Consider the following 15,837-nt stretch of genomic DNA (forward strand, 5'->3'; position numbering starts at 1 on the left):
CAAATATTTCACCCAGAGGGAATTTTTAATAAGCGTATCCTACACTCATGGGAAGGTTGCTGAATTCAACGTCTCCTTGTGCCAGGAGGGAATTACCTCCAGGACAGACCCAACCTTTTGGACCACAGATCCTCTCAGTGCCACAGGCTCGAACTTTGACCCACCTTCTTTCCAGAAGCATTGACAATGGTAAGTATGCTTTGAGAGGCCATGATTTGAACTGGTACCATCCGGTCTTTGTAATAACAGACCATGGAAGATGAGGACCTTCGAGCATGACTTGGTAATTGGGAAAAGCCCCATTGGTGGGTCAAAGTGGGTCGGGTCCTGTGTCTTGCATCAGTGGCTTCCTAACAGGCCAGGATCATATGTGCCTGACTGATTAGACTGTGTCTCAGGCGATTGGACACTTGGGAATATTCACCATTGACAATGAAAAATTGTATTGCAGTAAGCCCTGATTAGTCCCTGTTAGAGGATTTTAGCCAGTTTCAAATTGAACTTTCAAGAGCAAGTTTGAAGATGAAAGTATTTAAAATAGAAGCCATCTCTGTTTTTGGTTTTGTCTTTCTTGTTTGTGTATTTAAAGAATATTCTTACAGCATATCCCACAAGAAGACTTGCTTGGGGAGGTTGTGTTTGGGTTCAGAAAATGGGATATGCCCGGGTAGGGGTGGAAACCATTGTGTTGGTTGTATTTTTGTGCCTGAATCAATCCGTCAAAGATTAATTTCGTATCTACTAGCTGCAGGGAGGAGGCAAGTGGCACACCCATTGGTACTGCCCTGCTATCGTGTGGACGAATGAAAATCAGCCATGCCGAAGCCAGGCACTCCCTCTCGGTCCCTCTCGGTACAATGTTCCACACCACCATCACCAGTTATGTCTCGCCTCTGGCTTAGTGACATCTATTTGGTACCTTCACATCCCTATGTCTGGAAATGGTTTATTTGCTAAGGGTATGGCAGGATCTAGGATTGTTAAGTCACGGAAGGTATGAGACGCTTTGTGTCAGAAATTCTCAGACCTTTGTGAAACGTCCTCATCCCCTAAACACACTTTCAAACACGCATGATAATTTTAAAGCAGCTTTGGAAGTTGATAAAGAGCAAGCTGTGCTATCGGACATCAGCAACGATCTTTTTAAAATGTTGCAAATTTAATTTTTTTTCTTCTTTCTTCTTTTCTGTAGTTGCCAAGCCCCCAACCCATGTGCACTTCCTGCACCCCAGACATACTCTGGTCAACTTGCTAATTGTAAGGACATAGTCTAAGCTGCCTGGTCCACTGGGGACCTGTCCCTGGCTCCTCTCTGGCCATCAAGCTTTCTGTCTTTTATAATAAAAATGATGCTTATAAAAGAATATGGTACAATTTAGATTTAGAAACATGTCTGAAGCTGGGTTCAAGCGTTGGCTCTGACACATACTAATTGACCAGAAATTCATGCAACCTTGCTGAGCCTATTTCTTTATCACTGAACAGAGAATGGCAACATTTATTTTATCTACATGAATTTGCCATGGGAAGTAAAAGTGATGTCCACATATTGCTACATTATTAATTGAAGTTCGTGTGTTCTCATGAACTTCACCCAAGAACATCAATAATAGGCAAGCCCTAGGTTTAAAACCTAGTTGATTTTGAGGGAGCAAGTCACGCATCTTTATTTCTTATTAGCAATCAACCACCCAGACGTCAATTTTACTTCGGAAAAAAGAAACTACATATTTACATGTTTAGTAGCAGGAGAGGCTGAAGAAGAGTCACCACTTTGGATGGACCATTGAGTAGTTTAACATGATAGGGATTCCAGGCAATTCTTCAAGCCCATGAGTTGATAATACAACATTGTATATTTGGAAGCGGCTAAGACATCTGGTCTTAAAAGTCCCCAACACAAGAAAAAGTGTTTTTTTTGTTACTATGTATGGTGTCAGGTACCAACTCGACTTAATGTCGATATGGTGATCATTTTAAAATATGCAATTATTGAATCACTATGTTGTACACCTGAAGTTAATAAATGTTATGTATCGATTGTACCTCAACTAAAAAAATACTTCAAACCTTTGCCATAATGCTTACTGTTTCGTTGAAAGGAGCTACATGAGCTCTTAGAGGTTATAGCGGAAACACTTTTCAAAAACATGTGGACGCGGAGCAGAGGGCACAATAGTTCTCTTCAACAGATCAAGTGACATGAGCGTGTTTTAAATCATCTTGTGGTGGGTTGAAAAGGATTTCTTCTTATTTCTACTTTCTTTTATCTTTAAGAAAGTGGCAAATAACTCCCAGTTCAACAGACCAAAATAGTCAAAAGACAATTTTAGGGGAACATTGCCGTAATAACAAAATCTAAGAATTTAGGAGAATGTAGCTATGAAAGAGAAAAATCACAATATAATTTAGTGAAGCACTGAGCTTATTTTCTTGGTGATGTTGAAGCTTTACAAACAAAGCAGAGTCAAATGAACCCCCAAATCTCAAGTCAAAGCACAGCCCACGAGGCCCAGTTTACCTGTTGAACCAGTCGTCTGTGTATCGAGGGTAAGGATAGGGGTCGTTGCCGCTGAAGTCGTAGCTCGCCTCGGCGTTCTGAAAAACACGAGGTGTCTCGTTAGTTCAATCAAGCCAGACGTAGAAGCAAGAGAAAATGCCGTGAGACACGACCGTTTCATGTTTACGGCCCTCTGTGGAGTGCTGTGTTAGCGTTCTGCTCCGGACCAGCCCTCACAAAATGGTGCCAGAGCGGGTGTGTGCTTGGATCTCTCTGTTCTCCCTTTATCCTCTTTCCAGGATTCCTCATCCCGTTCTACTTCAGGCCCTCAAAGAACTAGCAAATTTGAGTCCTGTGCTCTCCAGGACTGTCTCCATCTTAAGTTGAGTTACCACCTGTGGGTAAGTGAGGTGCACCTGGAATCCAGGACTTAGTTTTCCTTGGATTGATGGTCAGAAGGTTCGAGATCTTCTGTCACAAGTGAGGCAACCTTGCAGTTTTCTTGCTTTTTGCAGGAGGCTCACTTCCAGCTCGCGGCTTCGGACTGACATAGGCTTGTCTCCTGTATACTTATGGGTGCGAAACCCCACCCGAACCCCTGACATCGGCGCGATATCAACCTCATTTACTCATTCAACAAATGTCAGTAAGAGTCTAACATATGCCAGAGACTTTTCCAAATATGGGACTGTGGTAGCGACATCCGTAACCTCATGTAACTTACAGCCCAGTTGGGGGGACAGACATCAATCAAACGATGAAACAAGTAAGTAGATGATAACAAACTGGGAATACTCTTACACTCTACAGTATTCAGTTTGAAGCTTAAATTCTATGCATTCAGGGGCGCCTGGGTGGCACTGTGGTTAAGCGCCTGCCTTCGGCTCAGGGCGTGATCCCACTGTTCTGAGATCGAGCCCCACATCAGGCTCCTCCGCTAGGAGCCTGCTTCTTCCTCTCCCACTCCCCCTGCTTGTGTTCCCTCTCTGCTGGCTGTCCCTGTCAAATAAATAAATAAAATCTTTTAAAAAAAATTCTATGCATTCAACACCTCCACTTTTCCCATTGAGAGTCCTTCCTCCACAGAAATCAATTCCATTTCCACTTAAGTCGTTTTCCATTTAGGTCTTCAGTTGATCAACCTTTGATTTTGGTCCACGATGGGAGATGATTAGGGAGTCACCTTTTGGTGACTAATCCATCCCTTCCTGCTGTCTTCTTTGCTTGCCTGGGATGCTGAAAATGAGAATACCATTTTTCTCTGCTTTGATTTTGAGTTCTGCAGTAAAGCTCCGGAAGGTTTCCTGGTCCACAGTACACAGTGGGCTGGAAAGCATTGGGTTAGATGTATATTCCAGTGTGGGCATTTCTCGATTCCATGGGTCCTGAGGCATTTTCAAGAATTGTGCCCTTTCGTGAGGTAAAACATTTCAGTTTGCAAACCTGATGTATTAGTGGCATAATGTTTTTAAGAACGCGTTGATGCATTCCATTAGTTTGTGTTTCCATTTGTTGCATGACAAAGGGCAATTAGTCACCAGTAGTTGTACTAATCAGAATTATAATACTGATTTATTTATATAAATGTTGTGTTTGGGGTAGATGTCACCTTGAAAAAATTAAAAAAAAATTTCCCAAGCTTTTATTTAAATTCCAGTTAATTAACATATGGTGTATCAGAAGTTTCACATGTAGAATTTAGTGATTCATCACTTACATATAACACCCAGTGCTCATCACAACAAGTGCCCTCCTTAATACCCATCACCCTTTTAACGAGTCTGTAGTTACGAGTCTGTTTTCTGGTTTGCCTCTCTTTTCTTCACTCCTTTGTAATCTGTTTTGTTTCTTAAATTCCACGTATGAGTGAAATCATACAGCATTTGTCTTTCTCTGTCTGACTTATTTCTCTTAGCATAATACTCTCGAGCTCCGTCCACATTGTTGCAAATGGGAGGATTTCATTCTTTTTGATGGCTAAATAATATTCCATTGTATCTATATGCCACATCTTCTTTATCCATTCATCAGTCGATGGACATTTGGGCTCTTTCCCTAATTTGGCTATTGCAGATAATACTGCTATAAACATCAGGGTGCGTGTATCCCTTTGAGTTAGTATTTTTGTATCCTTTGGGTAAATACCTAGTAGTGCAATTGCTGGGTCATAGGGTAGCTCTATTTTTAACATCTTGGGGAACCTCCATACTGTTTTCCAGAGTGGCTGCACCAGCTTGCATTCCCACCGACAGTGTGAGAGGGCTCCCCTTTCTCTGCACCCTCGCCATGTCTGTTGCTTCCTGAGTTGTTACTTTTAGCCACTCCGACCAATGTGAGATGGTATCTCACTGTAGTTTTGATTTGTATTTCCCTGATTTGAGCATCTTTTCATGTCTGTGGGCCATCTGTATGTCTTCTTTGGAAAGACGTCTATTCATGTCTTCTGCCCATGTTTTAGTTGGATTATTCATTTTTGGGGTGTTGAGTTCGATAAGTTCTTTATAGATTTTGGATACTAACCCTTTATCAGATATGTCATTTGCAAATATCTTCTCCCATTCTGAAGGCTGTCTTTTAGTTTGGTTGACTGTTTCCTTCACTGAACAGAAGCTTTTTATATCTTGAGGAAGTCCCAATAGTTTATTTTTGCTTTTGCCTCCCTTGCCTCAGGAGACACGTCTGGTAAGAAGTTGCTATGGCTGATGGCAGAGGTTGCTGGCTGTGTTCTCCTCTAGGATTTTGAAGGATTCCTGTCTCACTTTTAGGTCTTTCATCCACATTTATTTCTGTGTATGGTGTTAAATTTTTTTAATTTAAGAATTTTGGGGGCACCTGGGTGGCACAGCAGTTAAGCGTCTGCCTTCGGCTCAGGGCGTGATCCCGGCATTCTGGGATCGAGCCCCGCATCAGGCTTCTCTGCTAGGAGCCTGCTTCTTCCTCTCCCACTCCCCCTGCTTGTGTTCCCTCTCTCGCTGGCTGTCTCTATCTCTGTCAAATAAATAAATAAAATCTTAAAAAAAAAACAATTTGGGGCTTTATGGAGGTATAATCGAAACACTTCACAGTGTAACGATCTTGGGCAAATGCAGACACCTGTGATCACATCACCACGACCAAGGTGCTAAAACACATTCATCACCTCCCTACATTTCCTTGTGTCCTTTTGTGTCTGTGTGTTATTTTTGATTTTGCCTTGGCGAAAACCTTTAACATGAGCTCTATCCTCTTACCACAGTTTAAAGTATATAATACCATATTGTGGGCTGTGTTGCACAGCATAGCACTAGAACTTACTCATTGGCATAACAGAAACTTCACACCCATTGAAAACCAATTCCTCATTTTCCATCTTCCCCTACCCCATTCAAAATTTGGACCCATCCTTGTATCTTCAGTGTTGAATAAGCTTATCCTTTGTTCTAGAATCCAGGTCTTCCTTTAATACCTGGATATCAGAGAGGACATCCTTCTGTCTCCTCTGGCCTTAATCATTGGCTGCAAATGATCTGCTCCTCCTTTTCCCCTTAGATCCCAAACTACTCTCTTTTACCTTTTTAAAGAGTTTAATTCTCGATCTGGTCTATATTTCCTGTTTCTGGGAGACCCACTCAGATTTGGCATGTTTTTTGTTTTGTTTTTTACTTTTCTTCAACTATTTGGATTTCAGTTCTTTTGAGGGATACTATTTTGAAATAGTAACTATGTTCAGTTACCCCTAACCTTCTCTAAATTTTTGGGACAAGAGCATTCTTAGGTAGTGTTGGATAAAGGGAGAATTTTTGGGACAAGAGCATTCTTAGGTACACTATGGAGAGAAATCCAAGTTAGTCTTTTTTCTTTTGGGTTTCAAAGCTGAGGTTGAAACTTCAGCAATATATTTGGAAGACTATTTGCTAAGCCTGGTTTGTTTCTCCATAGGAGAAGAGTCGCCTGGTCTAAGGCAAGTTGAATGGAAAATTCACAAAGTAGCCATCGTGGGACCCCTAGAAGGGACGTGGAGTGCTACCTCTTTCTTCTGAGCTGTGTTCTGGAGCGGGAAGGAGGTATGTTGGAATGTCCAATCTTGGAGAGGTCTGGGACTCATCTTAGAGCACGGGTATTTTGCTACTGGTCAGCAGGGGCTCTCAGGGGTGTCTTAGCTCAGGCACTTGGGCTGGCCCCACCCTGCGTTCCTCTGACCATCAGTATGGAGCAGCAGGCAGCAGGAATATTCTGTGGGAGGCTGAGGGTGGTGAGAGGGTGACAGTGAGAACCAGCTGGCCTAGAAATTTCAGGGGTCAGGACACTGAGGATCCAAGTTTCAGGCAGGATCCGCATGGACTGACAAATAAGGCCAGTGGGAAATGGGGGTGCAGGAGTGGAATCTAGGGGTACAGATGATGAGACGCAAAACCCAGCACCCCTGCGCCCTCTCCTAATGCTGTGCTAGTTCTTCGAGGCTCAAGGACAATCCTGGAGACAGGAGGGTGGCGGCAACACCTGAGTTGACCAAGGTCAAATTCTGCCTTGAGTGAGCACAATTAGGCTGGACAGATAGAAGTTAAATTCCATTCGAGAAAAGAAAAGTTGGAATTTTCTGCACCTCTGTGTTTGCTGCCTGATTGCCTGGTTCACAAGTTTTTCACTCTGGTTCACTTTTCTGGTGGGTAATCATTACCCGTGGTCTGGGCTGAGGCCTCTGGGCTCCAACCTGGTTCTGGAGAAAATCGCTTGCCCTGGGGTGGGTAGGGGCTGGAGAGGGCACTGCACAGATCTCACAGCAAAGCTTGCAACCAAGAATCCACGGAACTCTGAGACCATTTTTCTAAGAAGGGAAAGAGCACGTATTGCCTGGGGTCAAATTCCCCTGTGAGTGTGGAGGTGGGTGGTGACTTACGAACTCAGTTTTGTTGTCTTTCAATTAATTTGATGACCAATGCTTAATTCCTTGTGTAACAGTCTACCCTGAGTGTTAACGAAGGCAAACAGTGGTGCTTGTTTGGCTGTAGGTCTTTTGGCCAAAAATCAGATGGTTTATAGCAAGAAAGAACAGTGAGCAATTTTTTGTAAGCGTTCTGTTTATACTTTTACAGCCAAGACCGAATCATTTATGGATTTGAATTACAATGTTGCCTTCCACAAAATTATTTGTGTACGCGAATAAATTAAACTGGCCTTGAGTTATGTTGGAATTTTCTAAAATAGCCATTAAGGTGAACATTTGGGGGAAGTGGTGTCTCTGTAAATTTAATGCTCTGGTCGTCCCACGCTAAGCCAGTCACTTGTTTTGGTTTGAATTCTTCCATAACTTCCTTTGCAAATGCATTAGTCTATTTTCTTGCTTTAGAAAATACTAGCTGTTTAGTGAACATAATTTAATCATTGATGATTCAGGATCAGGGTGATTCAGAGTCATCACGAAGAACTTGAATTATCATTGTACCATCGCACGGAAAGTGAGAAGACTGGACTGAATCCAAACTGACCTCAGGGCTTCCCTGGAAGTTATTTCTCGAAGAAACTTCTGATAATGGCTCATTTCTTTTATAAGAGTTGAGTACAAGAGGGAAAAAAAAGCCCTGTGGTATTTAATAATGCTAAGGCTTAATTTCTGAATATTTGAAAGCATAGTCAGAAATCAAGACTAGACTAGCCCATAGAAAGGAACTTTAATGATTATGACTTTGGCTGTTGTTCGTACTGTGCATGTTTCCATCAGATGATTGCTTGCACACTAAGCTAGGAAAGGACAGGAAGTTACTTACTTTCAAGAAGTCTTTTTACTTCTTCTGTCTGAGGTGGTACCTTTGTGCGGCTCTCAGAGTCACAGGCTGACAGATGGCATGCGTCGGATGCCAGGGCTGGTCTCCCTGTGCAAGCCGGTGGTGAACGCAGTGACAGCCATGCCCCTTGCTTTAACACTCTCAGAGACTCTTCTAAGACCCCCGAGACTGAACCTGTTTCTGGTACTGCCCCTCTTCCTCCCCAAATCTGGAATTTAATGCCTCTGGGATCCGAGAACTTTCCTTGCTGGGTTGTACACGACAAATGTGTCTGTAGGCATCAGCTTGGAGTAGAGAAAAGGAGAGAGGCCTTCAAATCAGGCAGATATGGTTTCAAACCTAGGCTGTTTGGTCTTGGCAATTTTCTTGCTTTCTGGAAACCACAGTTTCCTCATCTTTAAAATGCAGATGATCAAACTGTGAGTACCCTGGTTGCTGTGAGGATAAAATGAAAGAACCGTTGTAAGCTGGCAAGTGCACTGGCCAACAGCGTGGGCATTCTCTCACCTCTGATTTCTTCTTCTGTGTCCTTTGCTTTCTTTGATCACCTATAACAAGAGTCACAAAATATGGCACGTGCCAAATCCAGCCCTCTCCCTGTTTTTGTAAATAAAGTTTTATTGGCACACAACCATGTCTATTTGTTTAATTGCCAGTGGCCGCTTCCATGCTATAACAGCAGACTTGTGACAGAAGCCCACAAAACTTAAAATATTTACTACCTTTTAGAGAAAGATTTGCCAACTCTTCCCTGTCAGCCTAGGCCTCTTGGGTTCCCAGGCTGCCCTCTGAGAGCCTGCGGCCTACCCTATCTCCCCCAATCCTTGTCTTCCTGAGGGGCCCCTTTGCTCTGAGACATACCTGTCCCATGTCCCAGTCCTTCTAGGTGGGCTGCGCCTGTTGGAAAGGAATCTGATATCAACCAGCCTCACTACACTGATGTTTACCTCTCCTGGGTCTCACGGTGGGTCCGCAGGTGTGACTTTGGTCAGAAACGGATAGGGGCTCTCATGGAGGCAGAGGAGAGCACCCGGCTGAGATGGCGGGGAAGCCCCACCTTTGTTTCCACCAACTCCGTCCATCACTGGTTGAGGGCTGCTTCTAGGGGCAACAGCCCTCTAGTTCTTTGTCTTTCCATCTACAAGTGTCCCGTCTGGGCCTGTGGTCAGAACATCACTCTCGGCAGAGAGCAGCAGGCGCTTGCCGTGAACAGCCCTCCAGCACGCAGAGGTGATCGCCAGGTGAAACGGGTACATACGGTGTGTGCCGCACAAGGCCTTACCCATTTTCATTTTTGTGATGCTGCACTGACATTCTTATAATACCAAGCTTTTGTAATAGGCCAACACCGTTAACATGGGGGGCCGCTGCTGCATGAGTGAACAGATATTTTTAGAGCACAGAGGAACAACCTCTGTGGTCTGATTACAAAATTAGGAAAGTGGTATCTTTAATCAGGGCTGCCATGGACAGTTGCTCAGGTTGTGCCTTGCATAAGGGCGCATACCGAAGGGGAGCAATTAAATGCTGCACTGGACTCCATAAGCCCCGGGGCAGGGCTTTAAAAAATCATTGGCCAGCCCTGGGGGGTTGGGTACTCTTTTCTCATCTGTTTGCCCAGAAGGAGGGTGCTGTTTTGCAACTCACGCACCAGGAGGGAGTGCTTTTTCAATTTCACACAAATGCATGTAAGTATGACCACATCTATGAACCATGGCAAGAAGTAGATCTCCCTAGTTAGCATCATATATAAGCTCAGACCTCAAAGAAATTGTATGAGGGAGATAAGACGTCCCCTGTGAAATGGCAGGTAATATCAGACTTAACTAATATCTCAAACAATAGGAGAATTATGAGAACAACACGGCATATGATTAATCACCAGTGAGATTCCAACAGCTATAGGAACTCAGAACAAGAGAGTACATCCATCCCATTTGTCCCTTTATTCTGGCTTCTTCTTTCCCTGAAGGCGTTTAACCAAATAACCCAGCTAGGAGCTATGTAACCGTATTAGCTGAAATTGCACTGCGCTCATGGACTAATGAAAGAGAAATGAGCTTCCCCAGATAGACTTGCAGACTGCAACCATATTGCCCCAGACCAAAGCTCATCTGTATGGAAACTGAGCAGCAAAATAGCCCAGTCCATTAGAGTCTAAAGAATTTTGCTATTGTGCCTACTTGAATCAAAGATGGTCATGGCTGAATGTTCCCAACTGTGCCTATTTTGATTTTCCTCAAATAATTCTCCCACATGCACTGCTTTAACGATAATGTTCAGCTCACTTTTGACTGAAACCAACGTTAAAGGGATTTATGTCTATATTAAGTCTGGCTGTAAAACTTAATGAAATTTAACATTTCTCCTGCAGTCAGAAATTAAAAAAAAAAAAGATGCATAGTCAGAAAATTGTTTGAAATCTTTGTTTTATACCCCTGAGATGGCCAGAGTTGTGCATTTTTCCAGCCATGGAGTGTTCTCCGGTGGTGGACTTGACGCCTCCTACCATCACTTCCTTCTTCCTCCGTAAATTCCAGTACCTTCTGTTGTCACTGGAGTATTCTTGGGGTGAGAGAACAAGATAACATCATAGCCACGCCGGGCAAGGATCACCATGCCCCCAAGCCGTGTCCTGGACCACTGAGCTTCTTATGTTTTCCAAAGCTGAGCAGTCCCTTCTTTTGACCCTCAGAATCGCTCTTTCGGCAGATCTGAGAGAGATTCTAAACACTACATGTAAGACGAGGAAACAATATTAATTCACAATGGTTAACACGGAGCCTTAAGTTAAGAATGAGTTCCTTTTCACTTTCATAGGAGTTAAAATGCTCTTATTTTATTCAATAGTCTCCAAACCCCCGTGGGATAGGAGAGGTATTGAAGTATTGAAGGAAGAGGCGGGGTTATCTCCAAGAACCAGTCAAAGCCACGCCTCTGGATGGCTGCAGGGGTTCCCTCTGTATATCCACATCTTGACTTGTCTGGTTGTTTTACAAGGCCCACGAAGCCTCTTTTAGGCCGGATGAGGCCGATTCCCACCCACGGATTCTAAGAGCTGTCCTGAAAGTGTGAAATCCTGGGGCTAACCTGATGCGTTGAGGAGAAGCTGCCATTCACTCTAATTAGTCTCCGAGAGCTGGCTCTACGACAGGGTCCCATACGTGTTCAGAAAGAATTTACATCTTTATTTTCGCTAGCTGCCAACTCAGATTTAGCATTTCCTTCAATTTTGGCTGTAAACTCCAAGCCACCGTATTATTAGCAGGACCTGTGAGCTTGTCACCAACACGTACTTTCGTATCGCATTACAGTGGTTGCTGATGGGCTGAAATATCTTTTCTACTCATTCCTAGCTGCCACTAAATGTTGTTGGTTAATGCATTAAGAAAGAACGATACACACTACCGTTCCGCACAGGTGTATTTTTACACACCGAAAGCTGCATTTCAATATAGTTGCTTTCTTTGGTGATCTCATGTAGTTAGTCTTTTGAATTTAAAACATTATTCTGAGAATGAGGGGAGACATTTATGTACCGGGTGGTCAGTGTGTAAATTGGTATGATTTCTCAGAAGAGAAATGCGACAATATCTATCCAGATAAAAGACACACAGACTCTTTGACCCAGCTGTCCCACTTGGAAGAATTTATCCTAAAGCTATGTTGCACACAGATGAAATACCTGCTTTTCGGTGTATTCACGGCAGCGTGATTGTAAATGTGAAAGACCGGAAGCAGATCCAGTGTCCAACAACAGGGACAGCCGAAATAAATGATGGGCCCCCCTAAGATGCAAAACTCTGCAAGAAGGAGGGACCAAGCCTACCATGAACTCATTCCTAGGAAATATTGTCAAGTAAGAAAGGCGGTGTGGAGAATAGAGTGCCTTGTGAGCTCCCATTTGCAGGGAAGAGAAGGATATCCTCGGTGGTAAATGGATACAGTATTTCTGGAAAGATACCCAAGAGCCTTTTTGTATAGCGCTTTGCCTCTACGGAGGGCCATGTGGTCTGCGGGGGAAGGAAGACATAATTTTCATAGCATAACCTTTTATTCTGTGTAAAAATTTTTTTTGCCATATAATAACAGGTAACCCATAATGAGCACAAGGGGCTCTTTTAGACGCTTTGTCTACATCAGCTCCTCCTTATGACATCCTTACGTGGTAGGCAATCCTCTTACCACTCTCATTCTGTGAGCAAGGAAACCCAGGCACAGAGACGTTGAGTATTTTGCCCGCGGTCACACAGATGAACAGGGACAGAGTAGGGATTCAGACCAGGCAGTCTGGCTCCATAGGCTTCTCCCCTAACCACACAGTCTTGCGGCTCTGCGTAAGGGTCATAGCCAGCACCTTCTATGGCCTGCATTGTTTAAAAGAGAAATACAAACACCTAGCAAATAGGGACAATTTAGTGGGTTTACTCCCTACAATGTCAGTGGGCCAGCCTGTCCAAATCCGAGCACGTCCATTGAGCCAATGATTTAACTCCCGCCCCGGATGCCCCTCACTCAAGAACCGGGAGGCACATCTCCTCCTTTGTATGATCCATGCATTTTTCAAACAGCACAGTTTGGTTTAGTACATTCTCTCCTCCAAGGTAGGTATGATGGCTTTGAGGCCTCAAGCAGCAAACATGCCTTCAAAGAGAAAGCTCATTTTCCTGCTCTCAGCAGCAAGTCTCAAGCTACTCCCTTTTCCTCTGTTGATGACGTTTCTCCTCTTGGAAGTAGGACTTTTTCTTTCTTTTTTTTTTTTTGAGAAACAGACATCACACTGTATGTGAGACAAACAGCAGTGATGAGTGGAGTCTTCAGAAACTGAAATCTTGGAAATACTTCTTTTTTTCCCCCCAGAGCTCCTTCAGCAGTGTCTGGTGGCCCGCGGATTTCTGAGTGGGTTTGAAAATCGCTGGCCTGGAGTGGTGGTCTATGAGATGCTCGCCCGCGGTGTGTCAGTAACATCAGGCCATGATTTCTTCCGAAGCACTCCTCCATCCTTCTTATTATGCCAACGGCAAGTCTCCATCCCGTGAGCCGTGTGTCTCACACCTCCCTGTTCCCGGCCGTCCATCTCCTTATCTGACGGAGGCAAGCATGGGCGGGCCGGGCATCCAGCTCGGGTGGTTTTCATCGTATTTGTTTTGACAGTCACTTCCATTTATGTCAAGGGATATTGGTTGTTTATCTGTTTGCAATAGTGATTTATAGTTTCCCTTGAAAACACATGCACTTACGTTAAAGAAGTGAGTCAATTTCAGGAAAAGGGCTTGGGAAAGAAGAGCACCATCGCAGAAGTTGTGCGGGGTGTTGGGACGGCTCATGCTTGGCCAAGCCTGGGATAAAGCCCCGGGAGTGTTTCTGGGCTTGGGATCCTGCTGTTATGAGCAGAGCCAGCAGAACTGAGCGTCTGCGCAGGGGATCTGAGGAGTCATGGGAAAGACTTTCTGTCCTCAAATCTCGCTCTTGTCACTTGGCATTTCAACGTCAGAACGCCAAGTCTTTACAGTCTATGGGCTCTTGGCCTCCCTTCATGAATTCAGCCTGTCGTTTATGCGTTTGTTTCATCGAACAAGTATTTCTTGAGTGTGCCAGGCACTTTACAGCAGCAAGTCACTTTTGTAGAGGAAAACCCCCTCAGCGGGGATGCCTGGCCTTTCGCCCTGGCGGGAGAACACGTAATTACGGACCGACGCCCGAGTTTTCGACAAGTTTTGGTTAGCAGCGAACTGAGCTTCTCAACCTCGGCTGCTGCATAGAATTGCCTGGGACCTTCTAGAAGAATGAATACTTGAGTGACCCCTGGATTCTGATTTAATTGATCTGGGGCGGGGCTTGGGCATCAGTAGTTAAAAAACAAAAAAAAGCCCGTGCAGGTGATTCAGATGTAGAGCCAAGGTGCAGAACCGCTGGGCTAACAGCTCCGTTCACCGCTTATATTCTGCCTCCCTTGCTGCGTCCAGCGTGGCCTGTGGACCAGCAGCACTGACATCGCCCGAGAACTTGTACGAAATGGAAAGTCTTAGGTTGTACCCCGGACTGGCTGAATCTGCATTTTCATCAGATCTCCAGGGAATTCCTGTGTGCACAGATTCTTTTATTTGTAAAATGGATGCTTCGGGTCAGGTTTGCCTGTGGCCCTTCGCTTCCCTTCTACGCATCCGTAATCTCCCTGTTACAGCCTTCTCCTCCCACTTTTCCTCCTCCCCCTTCCACCTAAATTCTCCAGCAGGAAGAAACTGAATTTGATAAGCCATTCATATTTTAGCACGAATAAGTTCAGGACAGTGCCCTTTCCAATTTTCGCTTTAAAAGAAGAGAACGGACATTGGAAAGAGCCAAAGAACTCAATCTCTAATAGTAGAGATTGAAGAGCGGTATTTTGGAAGCATGAGGAGCTTCTTGGCATCTCTCAGAGTGAACTGCTTTCTACAGAGAAAGTTCTGAGAATGGAGTTGTCTCAGTGAATTCCTTGGTTCATCAGGCCACTCCTGATGACAAGGAAGACAAGAAAGCAAGATAAAGTATGTGGTCACTACACACAAAAGTATTGCATTCTCTGTACTTCTAGCAGACGAGAGCTATTGCGGGGGTGGATTCTGCAAGGAAGAAGAGTGAAAGTTCAAAGTGAAGGTTTTCCTGCCGTTCAATAATTTTTGATGAATATTAAGGTTTGAATTCTTTTTTGCTGCCTGCGGCTTAAAATAAAGTTTCTGTCAAAACTTTGAAAATACACCCAATTATAGACAAAACTAAATGCCAAGCTGCTTTAGCAGCAATAGGAGTTAAAACATTTCTTTTAAAATGTGTGTCTATTTCAATGCATGCTTAGTTGGACACCCCGCCTCTTTCCTGAAAAGAAACAACACGTTTCCTGGATTCTAACAGGTGACATAGACAAACTGAAGTTAACGTTGCAGTAGGACATCATTGGGATTTAGTAAAAATGAGGGTGAGCAGGGGCAACCACAAGTGTGTTCTGATTGTGTGCCGTCATTGCGCGGCCTCCTAGCCCAAAGTTGAACCTCTCTGAGTATAACTAGCGCTCTGAGCCAATCCTGGCGCCTGACCCATCCTCGCACCAGTCAATCCTCCTGGCCCCGTGCCAGCCTTGTGGGATTCTCTGCTTCTCCAGGGCCCTTCACCTCCCAGGTGTCCCTGTGTCCCCACAATGGCAAAGTTGACCTTGAGCGAGTTGTACCAAAGCAGCTCGAGGCAGTGCCGCGAGCCTTTGTCACTTCAAGAGAGGCTGACACCAAAGCAAGGGCTAATTTCAGGTTGAGGGAAAAGAAAGGATGTGGGTTTAAGAAAGGGCGTCCAAGTTCGCCTTGATAACTCAATGAGAGGGTGAGGAGAGTGATCCCACTGGTGAGTTGCAGGGATAGTCTCTGGGACCCAGGATGGAGACGGGGCGGCTGGCCGATGGGCTTACAGTAGCTGCTGTTGGACCTCACACCTCGCCCGCCCGGGAGGGAAGAGCGAAGGGGCCGGGAGCAGCCTGCTTCTCGAGGTTCCACAAAGACCGAGTGTGCTCTCAGGCCCTGCAGAAGCAACCGTGTAAATCAGCAGGAC

General features: G+C 44.6%; 1 protein-coding gene across 2 annotated transcripts in view; it reads right to left on the reverse strand.

Annotated features, from left to right (window-relative positions):
• PCSK2 (proprotein convertase subtilisin/kexin type 2) overlaps window positions 1–15,837 on the reverse strand; it is a 253,195-nt gene that overhangs the window by 69,837 nt on the left and 167,521 nt on the right. For both annotated transcript variants that reach the window (XM_008710012.2, XM_008710011.2), the window contains one exon: window positions 2,522–2,598. In XM_008710012.2, the coding sequence (XP_008708234.2) occupies window positions 2,522–2,598 (77 nt within the window). The remainder of the gene's footprint in view (window positions 1–2,521; window positions 2,599–15,837) is intronic.

The sequence above is a fragment of the Ursus maritimus genome, unplaced genomic scaffold (genome assembly GCF_017311325.1).
Source record: "Ursus maritimus isolate PB19 unplaced genomic scaffold, ASM1731132v1 scaffold_22, whole genome shotgun sequence".
Taxonomy (NCBI): domain Eukaryota; kingdom Metazoa; phylum Chordata; class Mammalia; order Carnivora; family Ursidae; genus Ursus; species Ursus maritimus.